At 40.5% G+C, this 18,349-nt stretch overlaps 1 protein-coding gene and 1 long non-coding RNA gene across 3 annotated transcripts in view; one reads left to right on the top strand and one right to left on the bottom strand.

The window, feature by feature from the left end:
* Positions 1-13,388, top strand: part of LOC136675906 (one cut domain family member 3-like) — a 27,001-nt gene extending 13,613 nt beyond the window's left edge. The window contains exon 2 of the mRNA XM_066652709.1: positions 13,096-13,388. Within this exon, the coding sequence (XP_066508806.1) occupies positions 13,096-13,388 (293 nt within the window). The remainder of the gene's footprint in view (positions 1-13,095) is intronic.
* Positions 1,316-18,349, bottom strand: LOC136675907 (uncharacterized). 2 transcript variants are annotated; one of them, XR_010796229.1, is made up of 4 exons: positions 18,095-18,349; positions 15,223-15,343; positions 11,457-11,661; positions 1,316-1,580 (listed from the first exon to the last, which is right to left on the bottom strand). It is a non-coding gene; the product is annotated as an uncharacterized lncRNA (long non-coding RNA). The 2 variants fall into 2 exon arrangements; XR_010796228.1 differs by lacking the exon at positions 1,316-1,580 and adding an exon at positions 9,079-9,961 and having other exon boundaries at positions 18,095-18,340.

Raw genomic sequence — 18,349 nt, 5'->3', positions numbered from 1 at the left:
AGGATGTACAATGTATAACTCCAACATTACTGAAAAAAATAGAATGGGAGTTAAACAAAAGACACTGAGCTCAGGAAAAGCCTGCGCATGTGAAACTTGCTCTAAATTAGAGACATTTGTAGTGAAGGAACATTCCCAGCCACAGCCATCACTCCGTCTCATTTACATGCCCCACTGATTATCATTTTGTGCTTGTCAGCAAAATACACTCCAATGCAATCCAAGGTTGTGATCATTTGATATTTGAAGGTTGAAGTGCGCTGTGTGCCTAGATGTGTGCATTGTGTTCAGGCAGAAGGCGAGGGGTCACACAGGTCGCATGCGTTTGTGTAGCTGCGTGTGCCTCTGCATGCCAAATGAACGTGCGCTTGTTGCGAGTGTGCTGAGCGTGTGAAGGTATGTTGGCCTGGGCCGAGCTTTATGTCCTTCTGTGAATGTGTGACAGCAAGTGTGTGTGTCTGAATGTGTGTTATGGTGCGAGTGTGAAAGTGCATGTGTGCGTGTGTAAGTGTGTATGTGATCGGGTTATAGAGTGTGCCTGTGCTATACATTGTTAAGGCTTATCTGACTTGCGCTGAATCTGTATTGATTTCCTTTCCCCTGCTCTCTCCCTCCATCTCTGGGGCTCCCACCAGCAGCAGCTAGCCAAGCAGACACACACACACACACACACACACACACACACAGAACAGCCAGCAGCAGCAGTCAGCCAAGCAAGGCCCACCACTCACAACACTTTCCCACCAACAGAGCTGTTTGTGCAACACACCTCCCACACACACACACACACACACACACACACACACACACTCAAAGACACAGACAAAAGAGCAGATTTTGTTTGAAAGATGGCATAAGGTACACAGCCAATTCATACTGGTAAATAGGCTATAATAAAAGGTCTATATCGCCTGGATGAATTGATGGTGAAGTATAAATAGATTCCACATCACAACACTGTATCTCCATTATTATTGGGTTTAAAATTAATTTATTATTTTACACACTTAGCAGTAGCTGCCCTTTATATCTCATGACCTTTTCCATTAGTATGATAACTTACTGTGCACAATCTGAGACCAACTTCAATTACCTTTTTAGCAATTAAATTCACCCGTCATTATTTATTAATTAATTCTTCCAGGCACTGATATGTCAACCTGTAAATAGCAAAACATCTCATTACACAGAAGCTACAACAATTAAATATAATGGACTCTTAAGTAATTAGCATCTCCAACGTTTGACTTTACTCAACTCCAAAGTTCATTTTCTGCTCCAGGTGTTCCACATCCAATGATGTTGAAGTCTGGGCTCCGATTGGTCAAGACATTGTTCAGGGAACTCCAGCATCATCTTTACTACTTTTGAGTCTGTTTCCTTTTCTATGTAACAGCTTCCTGTCTGCGGGACCTATTTTAAGAACCACAACATTGGGTTGTCTTCTGCCAGTGTAGGAATGGACAAAACACCTGCTGAGTGGAGCATGATCTCGGGTGAAAGCTTTCATTTCTGTTTACCTGATGGGGATTGTTTGGTAGGTTATTAGATGTTGCATAGCTGTTAGGTGTGCACTTTTTCTGTTGCGGAAAAATGAAAAAAAAAAAAATATATTAATGAAACAGAGATTAAAAACAGAGATTTGACAGCATGAAAATCCTTCCCGAGAATTAAGTAATGGATCAATACAAATATAAATAGAAATGTTCTAAGAAACTAGTGGTAGTTTGGAGTTTATTCACAACAGATTGTTTATGTAAAAATGCCACAGAAACATTAAGTGACAGAGAATTAAACTCTGGGACTTCTGTGGCTTGCTGCGATTTTTTTGACAATAACAACATGATATTGCTACTGATTTATCGCACTATTGCGACAAGCCAAGAGAGAACAACAACAACGACAAGTGGCTAAAACCCAGCTGAAAGTTGCCAGGGAGGACGTTGTCTCCGAAATGATTCTGAATGCAAGAACCAAAGTCAATAGCAAAAACAGAAGCGTACACACCCCCTCTATAGCTGTGTATATTTGAGTTACTTGTAAACAATGGGCTCAGACCCTGTATTCTTCTGGCTCACAATAGGTTAGAGTACTTGGCTTTGGAAAATGAGGCAGTTAAAGATGTGATTTTCAGAAATTATTGGAAAAAATATATAAATATATAACTTGGACAAAAACAGCTTGACAAAACACTGGTTGCCACTTTAAAGAATGCACATGTTGGACAGACGTTGAATGTGAAATGAGCTTTAATGACAGGGCACGGATTTAGAGAAAGCTAAATGTGACTGGAGCTGGTTCTGTTCTATAGAAAAGCAAAGCAGATGCTTTTTGTTGTGAGCATGCTTTTGAAATGTCTTTGTACGTCATGTGTCGAAGCCGTTAAACTGCAGGTTTATCATTCAGAGATAAATCTGACGTTACTAGCAATAATTCTGTCACTAATATAGAAATGAGCTTAGGGTTTGAGGGTTTATTTCAACCAGTGCTACTGCTCCCAAAGACACAGTCGAAGACAGTAATTGTAATTCCTTGTAATGTCCGTGGATTTGTATATAATTATTAAAAATGAAGACTAGAGCCTAGACCTGGTAAAGGCCTCTAATGGTGTAATGTGGGATTAATATAAGATCTGTTATAGATCCTTCGCTCCTCTGCATCTGGATCAATCAATCTGTCTATGAATGGCATTTAATTGAGCTGGTAGGGATAGATCTGGCTTGTCAGATGTTTGTCCACTGAGCGATTGATTTTGGAGACCAGTTAGAAAACGTAGTAGACACAGAGGAACTGGCCCTGACCTGAACTATAGGAATGCTCAGCTTCTATTACACCGTTCTCCAAAGGCCAGGCTCACTCTGTGTGTTCCCACAGTCCTCATATCCAATTACACTGGGGCTCAGGACACATTCCATAGCAAATGCTAATGCTAACAGGTGCTACACCATGAACTCATTACCAGCTTCTGCACGCTGAGCCTTTCAACTACAGGTGCGAAGATAGTCCTGAAAGTACAGAGGAGCAAATCACTGGGAGATCAATAAAGATGTTTTGGTTTTAGAGCCAAGAAATTCACATCTGTATAACACACACACACACACACACACACACACACACAATCCTTTGAAAGGCATATGTGTACTAAAACTACATTAAACTGCAAAGAGTAACTGCAGTGTACTGTACTTGTATTACAACTTTAGAGTTGTACACAAATTCTCAAAAAATAAAATAATACTTATAATAACTTAATAATAACTTTTTCAAATACAAAAAAATAGTGCAGGTTGATGTGTTAAAACACAGGCACACACACAACCCCCCACCCCCATATATATATATACACACACACACATGATGTCTAATACATATTATATACACGATATTGTTACGTTATTTCATATATTTTTATTTGAGATCGATATTTTCAGAGAGAGGGGCTCGGTTTGGCGCTTATTGGTATTATTTAGAAGTATAATATTTTAAGGTTTGCTGCAGTTTGTTTAATATATTACTCGATGTCTAGAAACGAGAGACGAGTGAAAAGAGTGTTCGCATAAACTCGTTTCTGTAAAATGTAAAAATATATTTTGTGCTGTATTATTTATTGATTTATTTACAATTATGTGTGTATTTAAGAGAGAGAGAGAGAGAGAGAGAGAGAGAGAGAATTATGTTGCAGGACTAGCGCTGTGTGTGTACCCGCGCGCACACTCTCTCTCTCTCCCTCACACACACACACACACACACACACACACACACACACAGAACATATTATCCCTCAGTGGAACATTTAACGTAAGAATTAAGTTATAGAATACATTCCGTCAGACAGCTCTGCGCTTTTAGGGAAGTGTTGAATACAGTTGTGTTTATTTCTCTTGTTTATCAGTGTTACCCACAGATTGTTCCTGGGCTGGGAAAGCGTTGTTCTGATTCACCGAGCCGCAGGATCTCACTGAAATTACTGTGAAATACTCCACACACGGTCAGAAAAATACCCGGTGTTCAAAAATACGGGACACGTCTTAAAAAAAAAACACTGCTTTATTCAACAGAAAGAAGGGCACTTCCTGAAGAACCCTTAGAGAACAGCTTCGCTTTCCTTTCCGACTTTTATCAGCTGTAGAAATTAACATGGACTCTACCCTTTAATTTACACCGCTCTTTTTTTTACCGGATTGGATTGCATTTTAGGTTTCAGTTAAATATTGAACATAAAATAAACATTCTTTATTTTAACGGGTTCTTCCAGAGAGTGTGGGAACGTGTTTATTTGATTGATTTGATTTTTTTCCCAAAAGGAGTGTTGAAACTTTTGTAATGGAGTGTGTGTGTGTGTGTGTGTGTGTGTGTGTGCGTGTACATACGGAATATGTAAATGGTGTGGCTCTGCCGACGGGCGGATTTTTTCACTTTTTGATGAATAATCGACGCGAAACGGCTCCTGCTCGGTCCTCGTGTCGTGAGCAGGATGTAATGTATTGATGGAGGAAACTGACATCATGCTGGAATCAGCCAGAGCCCTCGGCTTCGTCAGACCTCTCCCGCCTCCGTCATCATCACAACCGGAAACACACACTTATCATACACCACTCAAACGACAGCGATTCAGAGCGCGAGCTCGGTTTAACGGACGGGTTCGTGTTTGGACTTAGTGAATGATGATGATGATGGTTATTATCCTTCATCCTCATCATCATCATCATCATCGTTGCTCGGTAGAGGAGCGCATTTCAGCCCTCGGCCCAAAACAAGCCGAGTCCCGCTCATGAGCATCGATTCCAGCCGCGCGGTGTGCCGCACAGTGCGGTTACAGCATCGATTCGCCTCCATCGCCCCAACACACACTCTCAGACCGCACACACACACACGAGCGCGACTGGTCGTTGTCATTTCTTTCTCTCTCTCACTCTCTCTCTCTCTCTCTCTCACACACACACACACACACATATATATAAACACTGTGTGAAATACTTCAATTATTAAAGTCCGGTCTCGGACCTGTTGAACTGCTCAATCAACGCAGACAGTTACAGCGCGGACATTCTCACATCTGCTGAGTTAATAAACTTTGGTCTGTAGAGTGTGAAGCTATAAGATCTGCACAAACCAGCCACAACTTTAAAGCCTCCTCCTTCCCAGTAAACAATTAGCCGTTGATTCAACGTTGAAATAACGTAATGACTGCCGTCTAATCAACGTTCTCTTAAAGTTGAAAAGACGTCCAAACACAGACATTGAAAAGACGACTATTAGACGTATTTTGGACGTCCATTGACGTTATTAATTGGTCCCGAAATAAATTACTTGTATAAAACGCGTTTTGGACGTCCACTGACGTTATCGATTGGTCACCACTTAACTAACTTATTAAGATGGATTTTGGACGTCCATTGACGTTTAAAATATGTCCTTGACGGACAGACTACTTTTAGACCTATTTTGAACGTCTAGGGACGTTCCTTGTTTACTGGGTTGTCTCCACACTCCTTGTCCATTTTGTCAGCTCCATGGATCATCTGTTGTGCTGCACGCTTTGTTAGACCTGTTTCACCATGGTCTTCGATGGTCATAAGGTCCCCAAGAGGGCCACCGTAGAGCAGGTATTATTTGGGTGGATTAAAATTTGCAGTGACACTGACGTGGTGGTGGTTCATGTGATGGCCTGCTGAGAGTGGATCAGACACAACAGTGCTGCTGGAGTTTATTTATTTATTTTTATTTATAAACACTGCCCATTCACTGTCCACTCTTTTAGACACTCCCACCGTGTAGATGTACAGTCAGAGTAGCTCACCTGTCGCTGCACAGTCGCTGTTTGTGTTGGTCATTTCCTGGTCTGGACCGGGTATTTTTGGGTGGTAGTCTATTCTCAGTCCAGCGGGGACAATGGACATACGTAAAAAACAGCAAAACTTTCAAAGCCGACTCTGGGTCTGACCTTATGTCTGTCCTTTATGTCAGTGTTAAGTGAAGTAAAAGTTCGCCCCAATTCAGGCACGAGGCGTTAAGTGCTCCGTGCTCTAATCACTGTTGAGGTTCATGGCTTTGATTGGCTGGCCCTCGCTCTACTGGAACCTGTGAATATTTATTCAAGCAAAGGCCAGTGCTTCAATAGCCACAGCTGATGAAAAATGGCATTAAAGAAAGCGAGTAGCCCCAGAGCTAAAGCTCAGGTTGGAGGAAACAGGAGGGGCGTAAAATATCGCCCACGGACACAAACACGGAGAACTTCATCCATCTTAGTGATAACATATCAATAACTGTGATTACCACTGGATTACGAAATTAAACAGACTCTGCCAATTAAAAGGCGGTTTGCAAACAGTCAGAGGACAAGTGGCTCGCGTCGGGAATGAGACCGAGCTTACAGCTTTTCATCTCGTGAAGTGGAGCACGGTCTGTTTAATAAATGTGCGCGCGCCCCTCGTCAAATGACGTGCTGGTCTTCGCAGATAAAACGAGTCGAAGTTTTCTACAGAGAACAGACAGCTGCACTGTTACTTTTACTACAAATAAAATATAAACAAAACGTGGCATGTGTCGAAGTTATTAGTTGTGTTCGGTATTTATTAATTTATTTTATTTATTATTTACAGAGATATATAACAAAAGGTACAGAGGTAAATGCCATATTTCGCTCTGTTTCCTGTGGAGCGTCGGGGTAGTGTTGAGACTTTTATATTTTCAGATTTTAAAAATAATCAGTTTACGGTAAGTTTTTTTTTTATATTTCAGTTTTTAACTGGAGAGAGAGAGGGTAAAAGGACAGAAAGAGGAAGAAATAAAAAGGCAGAATGGACAAAAACAGATATAGAATACGGAATGGCGAATATGACAAAATACCGAGGCGAAATGAAAAAAAATACAATGACGGGAAAATGTAAGAGGAACATAGAAAAAGAATGGAACAGAAAAAAGGAGAGAATGTAAACAGAGCGAGAGAGAGAGAGATTTAACGTTAAATACGACATGTGTGAGAGAGTGAGGATGTAAAACAGAAATTGGAGAGAGAGAATGCGACCAATAGTGTGTGTGTGTGTGTGTGTGTGTGAGAGAGAGAGAGACAGACAGAGAGAGAGAGACTTGTTACAGGTGAGGGTTTAACTCTAAACGGAATGGCGTGGAGAGGAAGACGGAGAAGCGCGCGCGTTGTTGGCATTGTAAAATGGCGGGAGGTAATGGCTTGCTAAGGCAAACAGACATTATGTATTAAATTATCAGTATATTAGCGCCAACACTCACTCATTCCATTACAGACTATTGAGTCGTGAGCTCGGAGCCAGAGAAAGCTTGGCATGGGGGACTGAATTAAATAAATGCTCCATGAAATGGACTTAAAAGCGCAGGTCAATCGATGTTGAGACTAATATTATTCTGTAAGAAAAAATCCCAACAATTGAAACAACAGCGATGATTAAGAAATGACGAGCTGTAATCTGACTGCCTGATGAATTATACACAGGTTGAAGGGTCCATATGCTATCTGTTTTCTTAGTTTTTTACCCCTAGGAGGCCTACTTGTTGATTGTGATTCTGTGTACCATATCCGGTAACAGATAGTTTTAACCCTTACATTTCTTTATCCATTAGAATAAGATTTTGGTTACTGCGTCTTTAAGGCTGATTTATTTATTTTTATTTTTTATTGTGCTCTGTACTAATTTCACTGTAGCTGCCTCATTTAAAAAGCAGTCCACTCCCTATAACATAAACATATGAAACTGCAGCATACCACTAAGGCTGGATATGTCAATGTAATATTATAATATTGTTTGTGACTTCAAATATAGTGAATTCAAAACAGGATAAAAAACTATTTTTTTGCTTAATTTACACACACACAATATATATATATATATACACACATATATATTCCATAATACAGGCCTCTTCTAGCAGTCATCCCTGCATCCCAAAATGCTCTAAACTAAGAATTTCCCTCAGTTATATCATATAAAATACAGCTATGGATTGATAAAACTGTTCTGGGTTTAGGGCTTTTCTCGATTGTTTTTCTTCTAACGCATTTGAAATGCTTATTCTCCAGACAGACTACATCAATACATATATGAGTCTATACTGTTCAGAAACCCAGCAAATCCAGACCACTGAGAGTTTTTAAATCTGGTTGATGTTGACTGCTTCTGCTTGCATTTAAACCTCCATCTATCTGAACTGAGCTTCAGCATTGTCCTGAAATCCTTTTTAATGGCTTTAATACAACATAATACCATTAAGATTAATCTTATTTTACACATGGAGCCATATACCACAGGGGAGCTGGTACCTAGAGAGGAGAAAAACCTCATTATTTGTGGTTCAAAGTTCTATTCTGCAAACTAGCTTTTCTCCAGAAAGCTGCCACTGTGAGACCCTGCTGGAATTATTGCATGTTTATAGAACAGTTGGAATTGATATGTAGCCACTAAAGCACAGATCCATGGAAGGAAACCAGGCTACGAAAACAGACCGTTTTAAATGCTTTTGTGTTAGTGATGTCACCAGATACATTTTATGAATTAACATAGGTACATACAGTTCCAGCCAGACGTAAAACGGGATTCCAATTGAGGATCCTTTAAATAATGTAATGATATAAATAAAGCTATTCTTAATGGTTGGATGTGAGATGTTAATGTTTATATAAAAAGTACAGACCTACAGAATTTAATAAAATAAATACTTTAACTAATGCCTCACATTATAATTATGTTTGTCCTAAGAGAAAAGTATGTCTAAAACATTTATATGTAATAATATGGTGGAGGGGTGTTCTAATAGCACACAATTGCATTTGGCATAAGCAGGACACCTTCCTGGTTAACATTTGGTCCAACACTGAGGTGTAGAAGTCATGGTTTTATGACCTGTGCACAGAGGAACACGGTTTAAGAAGTGGGAAGCCATTTTGGATTTAGCCACTGGTTTTAAAATGTCATCAGAGTGTGATACAGAACAAAACTGTAAATTCAAATGATTATCTTATCATAACAATTAAACAAAACAAAACAAACAAATATATATCCAGTTGCTTATTTATTTATGGAAATAGGCCAATTGGAAAGTGCCTGAATCACTTAGGCTAATGTTTACATGGTTATGAGAGCTAGCTTTACAACTAGGCCTTTTTGTTTTCCCCGTAGACTTACAAACAAGCCGTCCACAGAGGTATAGGCATATGCTAGCACAACATTTCACATCAATAGGTAGGTTTTAAAGGTTTAATATTCATAAATATGTCACTATGTACACACATGTTGTTATGCTTGTATACGTGTAGGCTACACATTCAAATATGCAAAAAAAACATTTATAAATTCACAGTTTTGCACAGTTTGTCGTGTACGTGCTGTAATTACAGGTTTGCAAACATTAAGCGCTTCAGAACAAGACTAATTTCTCTCCAAACTGTTTGACCCTAAGAGATTAGAAGAGGTTATGCGTGAAATTGGGCCGTGGGGAGAGTAGTATTGTATTGTATTGAAAGCTGGGCCTTATTCTGTTTACTCCACTCTCCTACAGGGCTTTAGCCTACAGTCAGCAATAATTAGGCGCAACACAAATGTCATCATCCACATTTGTAGTTGTGGTAAAGGAGGAAACATACAGCCAAAACCACAAGCAGGACATACATCAAAAAGCCTAATTTGGGTGGAGTTTGAGCCGTCATTTCTGCTGCTACCCAGGTTTCGAACATTTTAGATGAATTTTTATAGAATATTTTTCTCCAGCAAGGCCCTGCCTCTAATGCACGAGGCAGAATGTGCGTCTTTCTTCTTTCTGTCTACGCTCGGCTGTTGCCCTAAAAGCTGCAATGATCGATTTTCCTCTGTTTTCTCCTGCGCACGTGGTCCAGTAATCAGGGCCCCTTCCCGCGCCATCGATCTGTATTGATCCCACCGAGCCCTGAGCGCGCGGAGCGGGGGGACATCAGCAGGCCGAATGTGGGAACGAGCTTCACACAGAAAAAAAAAAAATAAAAAAACGAGACACAACTGGACAAAAGAGCTCTAAATATAGGTCAGAGAATACAGCCACCATTCATTATGGGCTACAATTACAGAAGTGTTTTTCTACACTTTTTTTTGTATGGTTTTATAGCAGTGGTCTCCGATCGGTGTCACAGTATGTTGTGGCCAAACTGTACGGCTGGCAACTGGACCATTTACTGACTGTCTGTGTAATGCTTACAATCTTGAAACGTAACTATTTATTTACGTGTATTTGTTCTACTCCTGTAGCTTATTAGATCTGAAAATGTGAAGCTTTTCTTCAGATTCTCAAAGAGAAAAGGTTTAAGTGCTGTGTATCAGCTGGTGACACGTTTGGGAATAAATATCATGTACAGAAGGGTTGTTAATCGATGTAAATTTTTGTATTTTTTTTACGTATATATACATAGACATACAAAATTAAATAATTGTAATAATTTCACCAATGTACTTGTATGTAATTGTGTGTGTGTGTGTCTGAGCAGTGCAGATGGTTTCAGCCAGTGTTTGTGTGTGTATGTCTTTGTGTCAGCGATGGTGAGAGATGTGGTGATGTGCAGTGGTATATGAAAATGATGGATGAGCGTGCAGTTGCTTTAGATGGCAGCAGTAAACAGATTTGACTGTGTAGGAGAAATCGATCGGCTCATGGCTCTCTGTAATTAGACATACAGCGCCAGGGCCTGGCTTTCACACTCTCAGCACAATCTCACTGGGGGAACCCTCACAGCAACACACACACACACACACACACACACACACACACACACACACACACACACACAAACGCAGCAAAGCATGTGTGTATTTGTATGAGAGAGAAAGAAAGAGAAGATAGCAGAGAGAGAGAGAGAGAGAGCAATGGACATTTGTAAAATGGAATGAAATTAGACAGGAAACAGTAGAAAGGACTCGTGGTGTAAGATGGACACAGGAGGGTCCTTTTTTAATCTCTGTGTGTGTTCTAAAACAGACTTTATTTCTGTAATAAGGATTCATATTTCCACCGGTCAGTAAACAATAACAGGGAGGTTTGTGCAGTGTGTGCATTTTTAACCTCACCCAAAGGAGCCCTTTCACCGTAAATGTTTATAGCACTGTTGGTAACTTTCTCTACTTTTGATTCAGTCGTGGAACAATGGCACACGTCTGAACATAATGGAGAACGACACAATGAAGTGGGAACATGACAATGTGCAGAATTGATTTCAGTTTCATTTGTATGGCCTCTGTATGGAACGACAACAAAGGAGCTTTATACGGATTGGATCAGAAGCGTATGTTTGTGTTGAGGCTGAGGTATTACAGGTACATTATAAGAGTATAACAGTGATGTATTATATTATATATTGTGATGTGTTGGTGTTGGAGGAGAGGATTCAGGGCTTGAACCCATGTAATTAAATGTAGTTTTGCCTATCAGTGTTTACATTAAATGCAAATCATCTCAGCGTATACCTTTCATCGTCTGCTGGTTTACAGGCAGGCCCGGCTCGATCCGCAGCCATATGGTGGTAGTACCTTGTATGCAGTGCTCTGTGCAGCTGGAAGTGAGCACTAGAACATGAATGTAAATCCTCTGAATGACTGAGAACAGCTTGGAGAGGGAGAGTGGATTTTGCTTGAGGGTTCTCCGACATGAGTCCCAGAGGATGGCTTCTTCCTATTAAAGACAGACACACACACACACACACACACACATACGTCAGAACTCTACATGTTTCATGCATTCACGGTTGACATATTCAAACGATTGAGGCTTTTGCGGTTAAACCTATGGACATGGTTATTTGGTTAAAGCAGTGGCTTGGTGGAAAATCAAATGAACACAAATGGTGTTCAATCAGTGTCCTTTGTTCGCCAATGGAGCAGCAAGGCTAATGTAGTAAACAGGTGAGAGACGTTTATGTAGCTATTGTGATCCGAACGGATTCTGATACTGTATGAGGTGCTTTACAGTGCTTGGGTTAATTAATGTGTCTACAGTGTCTCCGTGGTGGTACCCTCAAGGGTAAATATTTGTACCTTTAATTAGGAACATAACTGTACCTTACTCTATTATAAATGTAGATCTTACTATTGTGTTGATGTCATATGCTCCATTTGATTTCCAGGACTTATATTGTTTTTTTATTTGACACAGTTAAAGAGAATGTAATGTACCTTTAGGGAACACAACTGGGCTTTTAAACTACTTTTGTACCTTTAAAGGTAAGTTTACATTGTTTGTAGCTTTAGTGACCAATAATGTACCGCTAACGTACCTTTTCTTTCTGTGAAACAAGACTCAGTCCTCAGTTTATTGGGTGAAACAAGCCATTCTGATTTCACACTGCTTCTTACATCAAGTGCAGAGACTTAAGTATTGAGTCTCTCCAATCACAGCCCTATGTTTATGTGAGAGCGCAAACATGAGGTTATTCAGAGCGAAATAAAAACAGCCAGACGTAGGAGTACTGATTAAATCCAGAGAAACTGAGAACGGACATGAAAGATAACTAAGTGAAAATGACGAAAAAAGCAGAGTTTCTGCTCTGAATTGAACTGTGGCTCGTTATCATTTAAAGGAACAGGCGCACATAAACATATGGTCATTCTGAACAAGGCTGTTTAGACAGAGGAAGAATGGTGCTGTTGTTTGATGCTTGTGGTATTTTGAGCAAACAATATGAGACATTTCATTAAGACTTCAGAGCTGCTACACGCTCACTAATGATACAAACAGTGTAATCGCCCCTTTATTGGTACAACAATGGCTTTAAAGTGTAGTTGTTTTCCCTAAAAATATATTTTCTTCTCCAGACAAAGAGGAGAATATTTGTACGTGTTCATTATAGAAATGTAACTCTTGGAGGTCAAATTGGGCTTATGAAATCAAGATGATTTAATTTATAATCTACATTTATAATAGAATAAGATACAATTATGTTCCCTAATTAAAGATACAATTAAAGATGTGCTTAGTTCCAGATCCTCCGTTCTCCCTTTGAGTCTTCTACACTCAGCACCATGTACCTTACCACTGTAAGAAGTTGCATTCACTTGACTGTACCTGTCTGACTATCTCTCTTTCTCTTTCCCTCTACTGGCCGTGCAGCCTGCAAGAGGAAGGAGCAGGAGCAGCACAAGGACCGCACCCTGGCGCCCAAGAAGCAGCGGCTGGTCTTCACCGACCTGCAGCGGCGCACCCTCATCGCCATCTTCAAAGAGAACAAGCGGCCTAGCAAAGAGATGCAGATCACCATCTCGCAGCAGCTGGGCCTGGAGCTCTCCACCGTCAGCAACTTCTTCATGAACGCCCGCCGCCGCTGCGTGGACCGCTGGCACGACGAAGCCAACACAAGCCCAGGCCAGCCTGGCACCTCAGCTACTACCTTCTCCAAAGCCTGAGCGCTTGGGGCCCACTGCGGCCGCCACTCGTTGGAGCCTTGACCCTTTCTGGAGAGTCCAGACCAGCAGTGGCAGCAGCAGCAACAAGGTCCACTGAAGCTCGAGAAACCTCAAACAGCTCGGCTGGGGCATGGCCAATACCGGATGCCCCTCAAGAGCCCCTACATGGACACAAGCTGCCCTACGACTGATGATAAGGGGGTCTGAGGGCATGCTCTGGTCTTTTAGCCTGTGGTTTAATCTATTAATTTGTTTGGTTGGGTCCTTTCTTCACATCGGAATGCCACCGGTGGTGGTTTTATTATTTGAATACGGCATCCATCTTAAGTTGGTCATCAGCGCAAATAAGGCCTAAGGCCTGGTCTGTAGGTTGCTTGGCTTGATATTTAAGCCTTAAGCCTTCGCTCTCCATCGCCCTTTGTTCTTAGAGCTGGTCTTTATGTTGACTTAATGTTCTAGGACCTTTGTCTTAGGAACCAATAAGGAAGAGATGGCAATAAGCGTCCCAGCACATGCCCCTATTGTTCTTCGTAATCAGTGACGTCAAACCGGAAAGCCTGCGTGCTGATGTTTCACTGCTAACCCACTGCTGAGGTAATTACGATTAGCATAAGTGTACATTACATTTCTTTGACGCCATTCAAATCTGATCTTCGATATTCTGAGTCGTGGTGACTGGCTGTGAGAATTTAGTTTGCGCGTCCCAATCATATGCCTCAGACGCGCCAGACGTCTAAATTCTCAGGCCACGTCCTGATTTTTCTCGATCGTGTCGCCTTCTCTTTTTTTCCCGTTCACTGCCAGCGTGGCTCCGTGCTCTTGCTTCAGCACAATGAGATAGGGATGGGAAGAATCAATCAGTCCCCTGTGTTGGCCCCTGCAGAATCATTTTTTAGCCCAGGGGGGGCCAGGCAGAGCGGTCCTCATGCACAGAGCAACGGTGCCACCTACTGGACACAAAACCATAGCAATCTCATAATTCCGTGAGAGTTTAGGGGGCCAAGTAAATATGTTGAGTGCCATGCCATCCAGTGAGAAACCTGTTTTGATGTAGTTACTCTATTTTGCATGAGGTTCGATGTTTATATCCAAAGGTATTTTACTTTACCAAAGATAAAAAGAAGAAACAATCATTACTCAAAGGGAGTAGGGTAGGTAGGATACAGCTGCTGCTTGCTTTCTCCTGAACGCGGAGGAAGGCAGTGTCTAGTGGCCAAACGTAAAAAAAGGTAACATGTCAGTGTATGATTGAGTGCCAATGACAGATGCCTTAATGATAATCATGGGGGGTGGCGTGGCTCCGAGCCACAACGCTCTCCAAATCCCTCTCTTCCCTCCCTCCATTCTGTACGGTAATGGGGGTCCGTACGAAATGAAACAGACAAATCATGCAAAACCGACCCGGGGTGAAATCCACTTATTCCTGACATCAAATGTGTTGCAACAGCCCTGTACGATTCCAAAAGCTCTAACCAAAATCACAACAAAAGCTACTGCAAAGAAAATGTAAATATTCTCTTTCCTCCTCTCTTCCTGCCCCCTCCCCAGCCCCCCTTTTTACCCCACCTACCCCCTTTATACCCCTCTTTCTGTCTTTTCTCCTCTATAATAATGATGCGGGTAATTAGTACCATAGACACAAAGTTTCTATTCAATGTAACTCTTTGTGCTCTGTTGTGCATAAACTACAAGTAAAGAAGCACCTTGTTGACGAAGTTGCGAAGAAGGCGACGAAGCAAAAGCTCTGAGAAAGATGCGGCTTTGCAACTGCGAGACAAAAAAGGGTCGTTGTGTATACTGGAATAAGACAATGTTCGTAACAATGGACTCCCACCTGGAGCAACCTCTGAACTTCAACCTCTCTGACGTCTGAACCGGAGGGTCCGTTTGGATGCGGGCCGATTTGGGATCATCACCAAACGATGCCGTGGTCCTGGGTCTGGGTTAAGCAGATTCTGTTGGTGCGGAAGAACATATTTTGTCGGTCAAAAGCTGCACACAATAACCCTGCCAACTGTAGTCATCGAGAAGTATTCTTGACCATCGTCAACTCAAGCTGGACCCAGTGTGGCTACGGAGAAAAGGCCAATGTAGACTTGTAGCATCAAAACAGGGAAACCAAAATGAGCCAAAAGGGTCAGAGAGGTTTAGAGGTGTGTTTTTTGGGTTTTTTTTTTAAAGCAAGGTTCTTAAACAATGTTGTTTCAGAGTCAAATGTGAAGCAAAAATGTGAAAAAAATTCTAAAACACACATAAACACATCGTTTGTAGTGAGAACCAGTGCGGCTACCTCACCGAATAAAAGTGGCACACGCGACACAGCCACTGATACCAAAGATATTTCAGCCTGCCAGTTCTACCAAATCATACCCTCCATCTCCCTTAATTCATCTCCATGTGTTGCTTTATACATGTACACACACACATACAAATGTAGCGACAAATGACGTGAACCATACAAACGCACTCAGACACATCCAGACACACACAGAGCAGTCAGACTGCATTATGCCACGGTGAAGGAGGTGGCTCCTATGCAGTACATGTTGAGTGCCTTTTTCCTTCAACCACGGGTGGGATTGCTCTGGACACACACACACACACACATATACACTTAGAGCATACCTATTGATGTCTTGTACAAACCTCAAATCTCATAAGATTGGAGCAGTATGTAAAATGCAATTAACAGCAGAACTTAGTAATTAGATAATTACATTCGGACTGTTTTTTAAATTGAAAACAAAACATTAAACCTGATGTTTTTACAAGCATTCCCAGTCTGATGTTTAATACGGGAGCATGTTTACGTCCATGTTTTGTTACATTTTTTGAATGTTAATGGGTGTCCATTATTTCCAGAATGAAGACATTAACTGTTCTAATTTTACAAGCTGAATATATTTGCCATACTTCTGTTATATAAATCATCAGCTGGGCAAATATACAGAGGCTTTTAAAGTTTACTCTGGTAACAACCTGGATTATTCTTTCCTTGTCTGGACCCTAGAACTTGTTATTTGATAATATGATGAGCCCATCCTTACTCATAAACAACTATGTCTATTTTTCCTCGGTGTCCCTTTTAAATCCATCCTTTATTGGGATGGTTTAAAATTTTAGATCTCCCTTAGTCTTAAAGTTTCCTGTTTTTGGAGCATGCCCCATGCATCATTTTGAATGGAGGCTTAATAGATATGAAAAAGAAAAGAACATATAAGTACATTCCTGCTTTCTGCTGTTGCATTTCACAAACTGTTCCTGTTTGAGGTTTTTAACAGGAGTTTGTAGCTACAGGGCCTCACTTTCCATTCTGAAAGAAGCACTTTGTTTTTGTATGAAATGTGATTTAAACTTCATTTTTTATTTATTTATTTATGTATTTATTTATTTATTTATTTACGGATGCTCTTTTTACCACCTGAAGATTGCTTGAAGAGGAATGCACCTCTGGCTCCACACACACATTTTCTCACACACACATACACACTCCTAACAGAGATATTTTTATGTGACTTACAGTATAATGGAGTGTGTATGTGTGTGAATGTAAACACTAGAGTTGCATCTGAAAAAGTCATTCACTGAATGTGTCATTTCCAAATAAAATATATCATGTCAACACAAATGTTGCCAAAGGTATGTAAAATAACAGAACTGTGTTAAAGTGATATGTTTTATTTATTTGGGAATAATGTACACAAGTGAAGCAAATGAATTAAATTTGTTAGGTTTTCTTATTCTGTGATCTGCCAATCACATGCCTCATTGCAAATCAATGGTTCGGTGAAAAATCTTATTTGTATTATTTTCCACTTGTCAAACAGCCATGAAATCATTTTTTTGTCTAAATTGTGCTCTAGGTATCATTAAGATTACACCTTGATTTTCTGAAAAATTGGCAGATTAAAGCTTCATCTTGTAACTGAAATATGGAGGGAAGCCATTTCACACGGCACTCTTTTAGCTACATGATGATAATAATAATGTATCTGTTCATTTTTGGAGCTCACCTTAAATCCTACTTTCTCTAAACCATATCAAGGCTGTGACCTGAATGTGATTTGTATACGTTTAGAGGAATTTTTAATAATCTATTTATAGAAAACCTTTTTTTTTTCAAGTTTTATTTGACTTCAGGTGTATTAGCACAATTTAGTTCATGGCTCCTGTTTAAAACTAATAAAAAAAAATGTTTCCAAAATTTCTGCAGAGCAGTTATATCTGAGGTAAGTGGAAAGCTGTGTAAATATGATCTATCACCAAATCATTCTTTCATGTTCATAAGCATCTTGCCAAATCCCATCCTAGCCCCAGATGAATTACATGTCCTTTAGCTACCGGTACAATCTGGCAGGCATGTGTTGACAATGAAAATTCTGATATACCTCAAAAACTTTAATGTAAAGGCTATGTAATGAAACAATAACAATGATAGTACTGATACCTAAAGATAATGAATATTGCTAAATAATAGTTTTGGAAATATTGTGACTTGAAGCTTTATACTGTTTCCCTTTTCTCTCGTTGCTTCGCCATCTTTGTTTACCGTTGTTTATTTATTTATTTATGTTTTGCGTTCTATCGCAATGGCATGCTTTCTGAAATTCCACCCATTTCTTTTTGTTTTCTTTGAATGGGCACACAGCATTTCCAGAACTGTGGCGGGTCGTTAATAATACGAAATGGTGAAGAAAGAAATGTACCTGTTGCTGTCAGAAGGGCCAGAAAAGCCCTCTGTTGGAGACGTGGCGCCATTTTGTCTCTGTAAATGGCCTGACGACGAAGCTTAAGTTGGCTTCTTATTGCTGGAATTTTCCGTTCGTAAGATTGGATTTTTCTCCAGGTGGAATCGAAAACTCGAGTATGAATCATCATAGAGGGAAAGATGTCCGTTTTACGAGTAGAAAATTGCGTTTTCAATGAGATATTAAGTGTCACTTAAGGAAGAAGATGGCCTG

Source organism: Hoplias malabaricus, chromosome X1 (genome assembly GCF_029633855.1).
Source record: "Hoplias malabaricus isolate fHopMal1 chromosome X1, fHopMal1.hap1, whole genome shotgun sequence".
NCBI lineage: Eukaryota > Metazoa > Chordata > Actinopteri > Characiformes > Erythrinidae > Hoplias > Hoplias malabaricus.
This window is presented reverse-complemented; position numbering and strand designations above follow the sequence as displayed.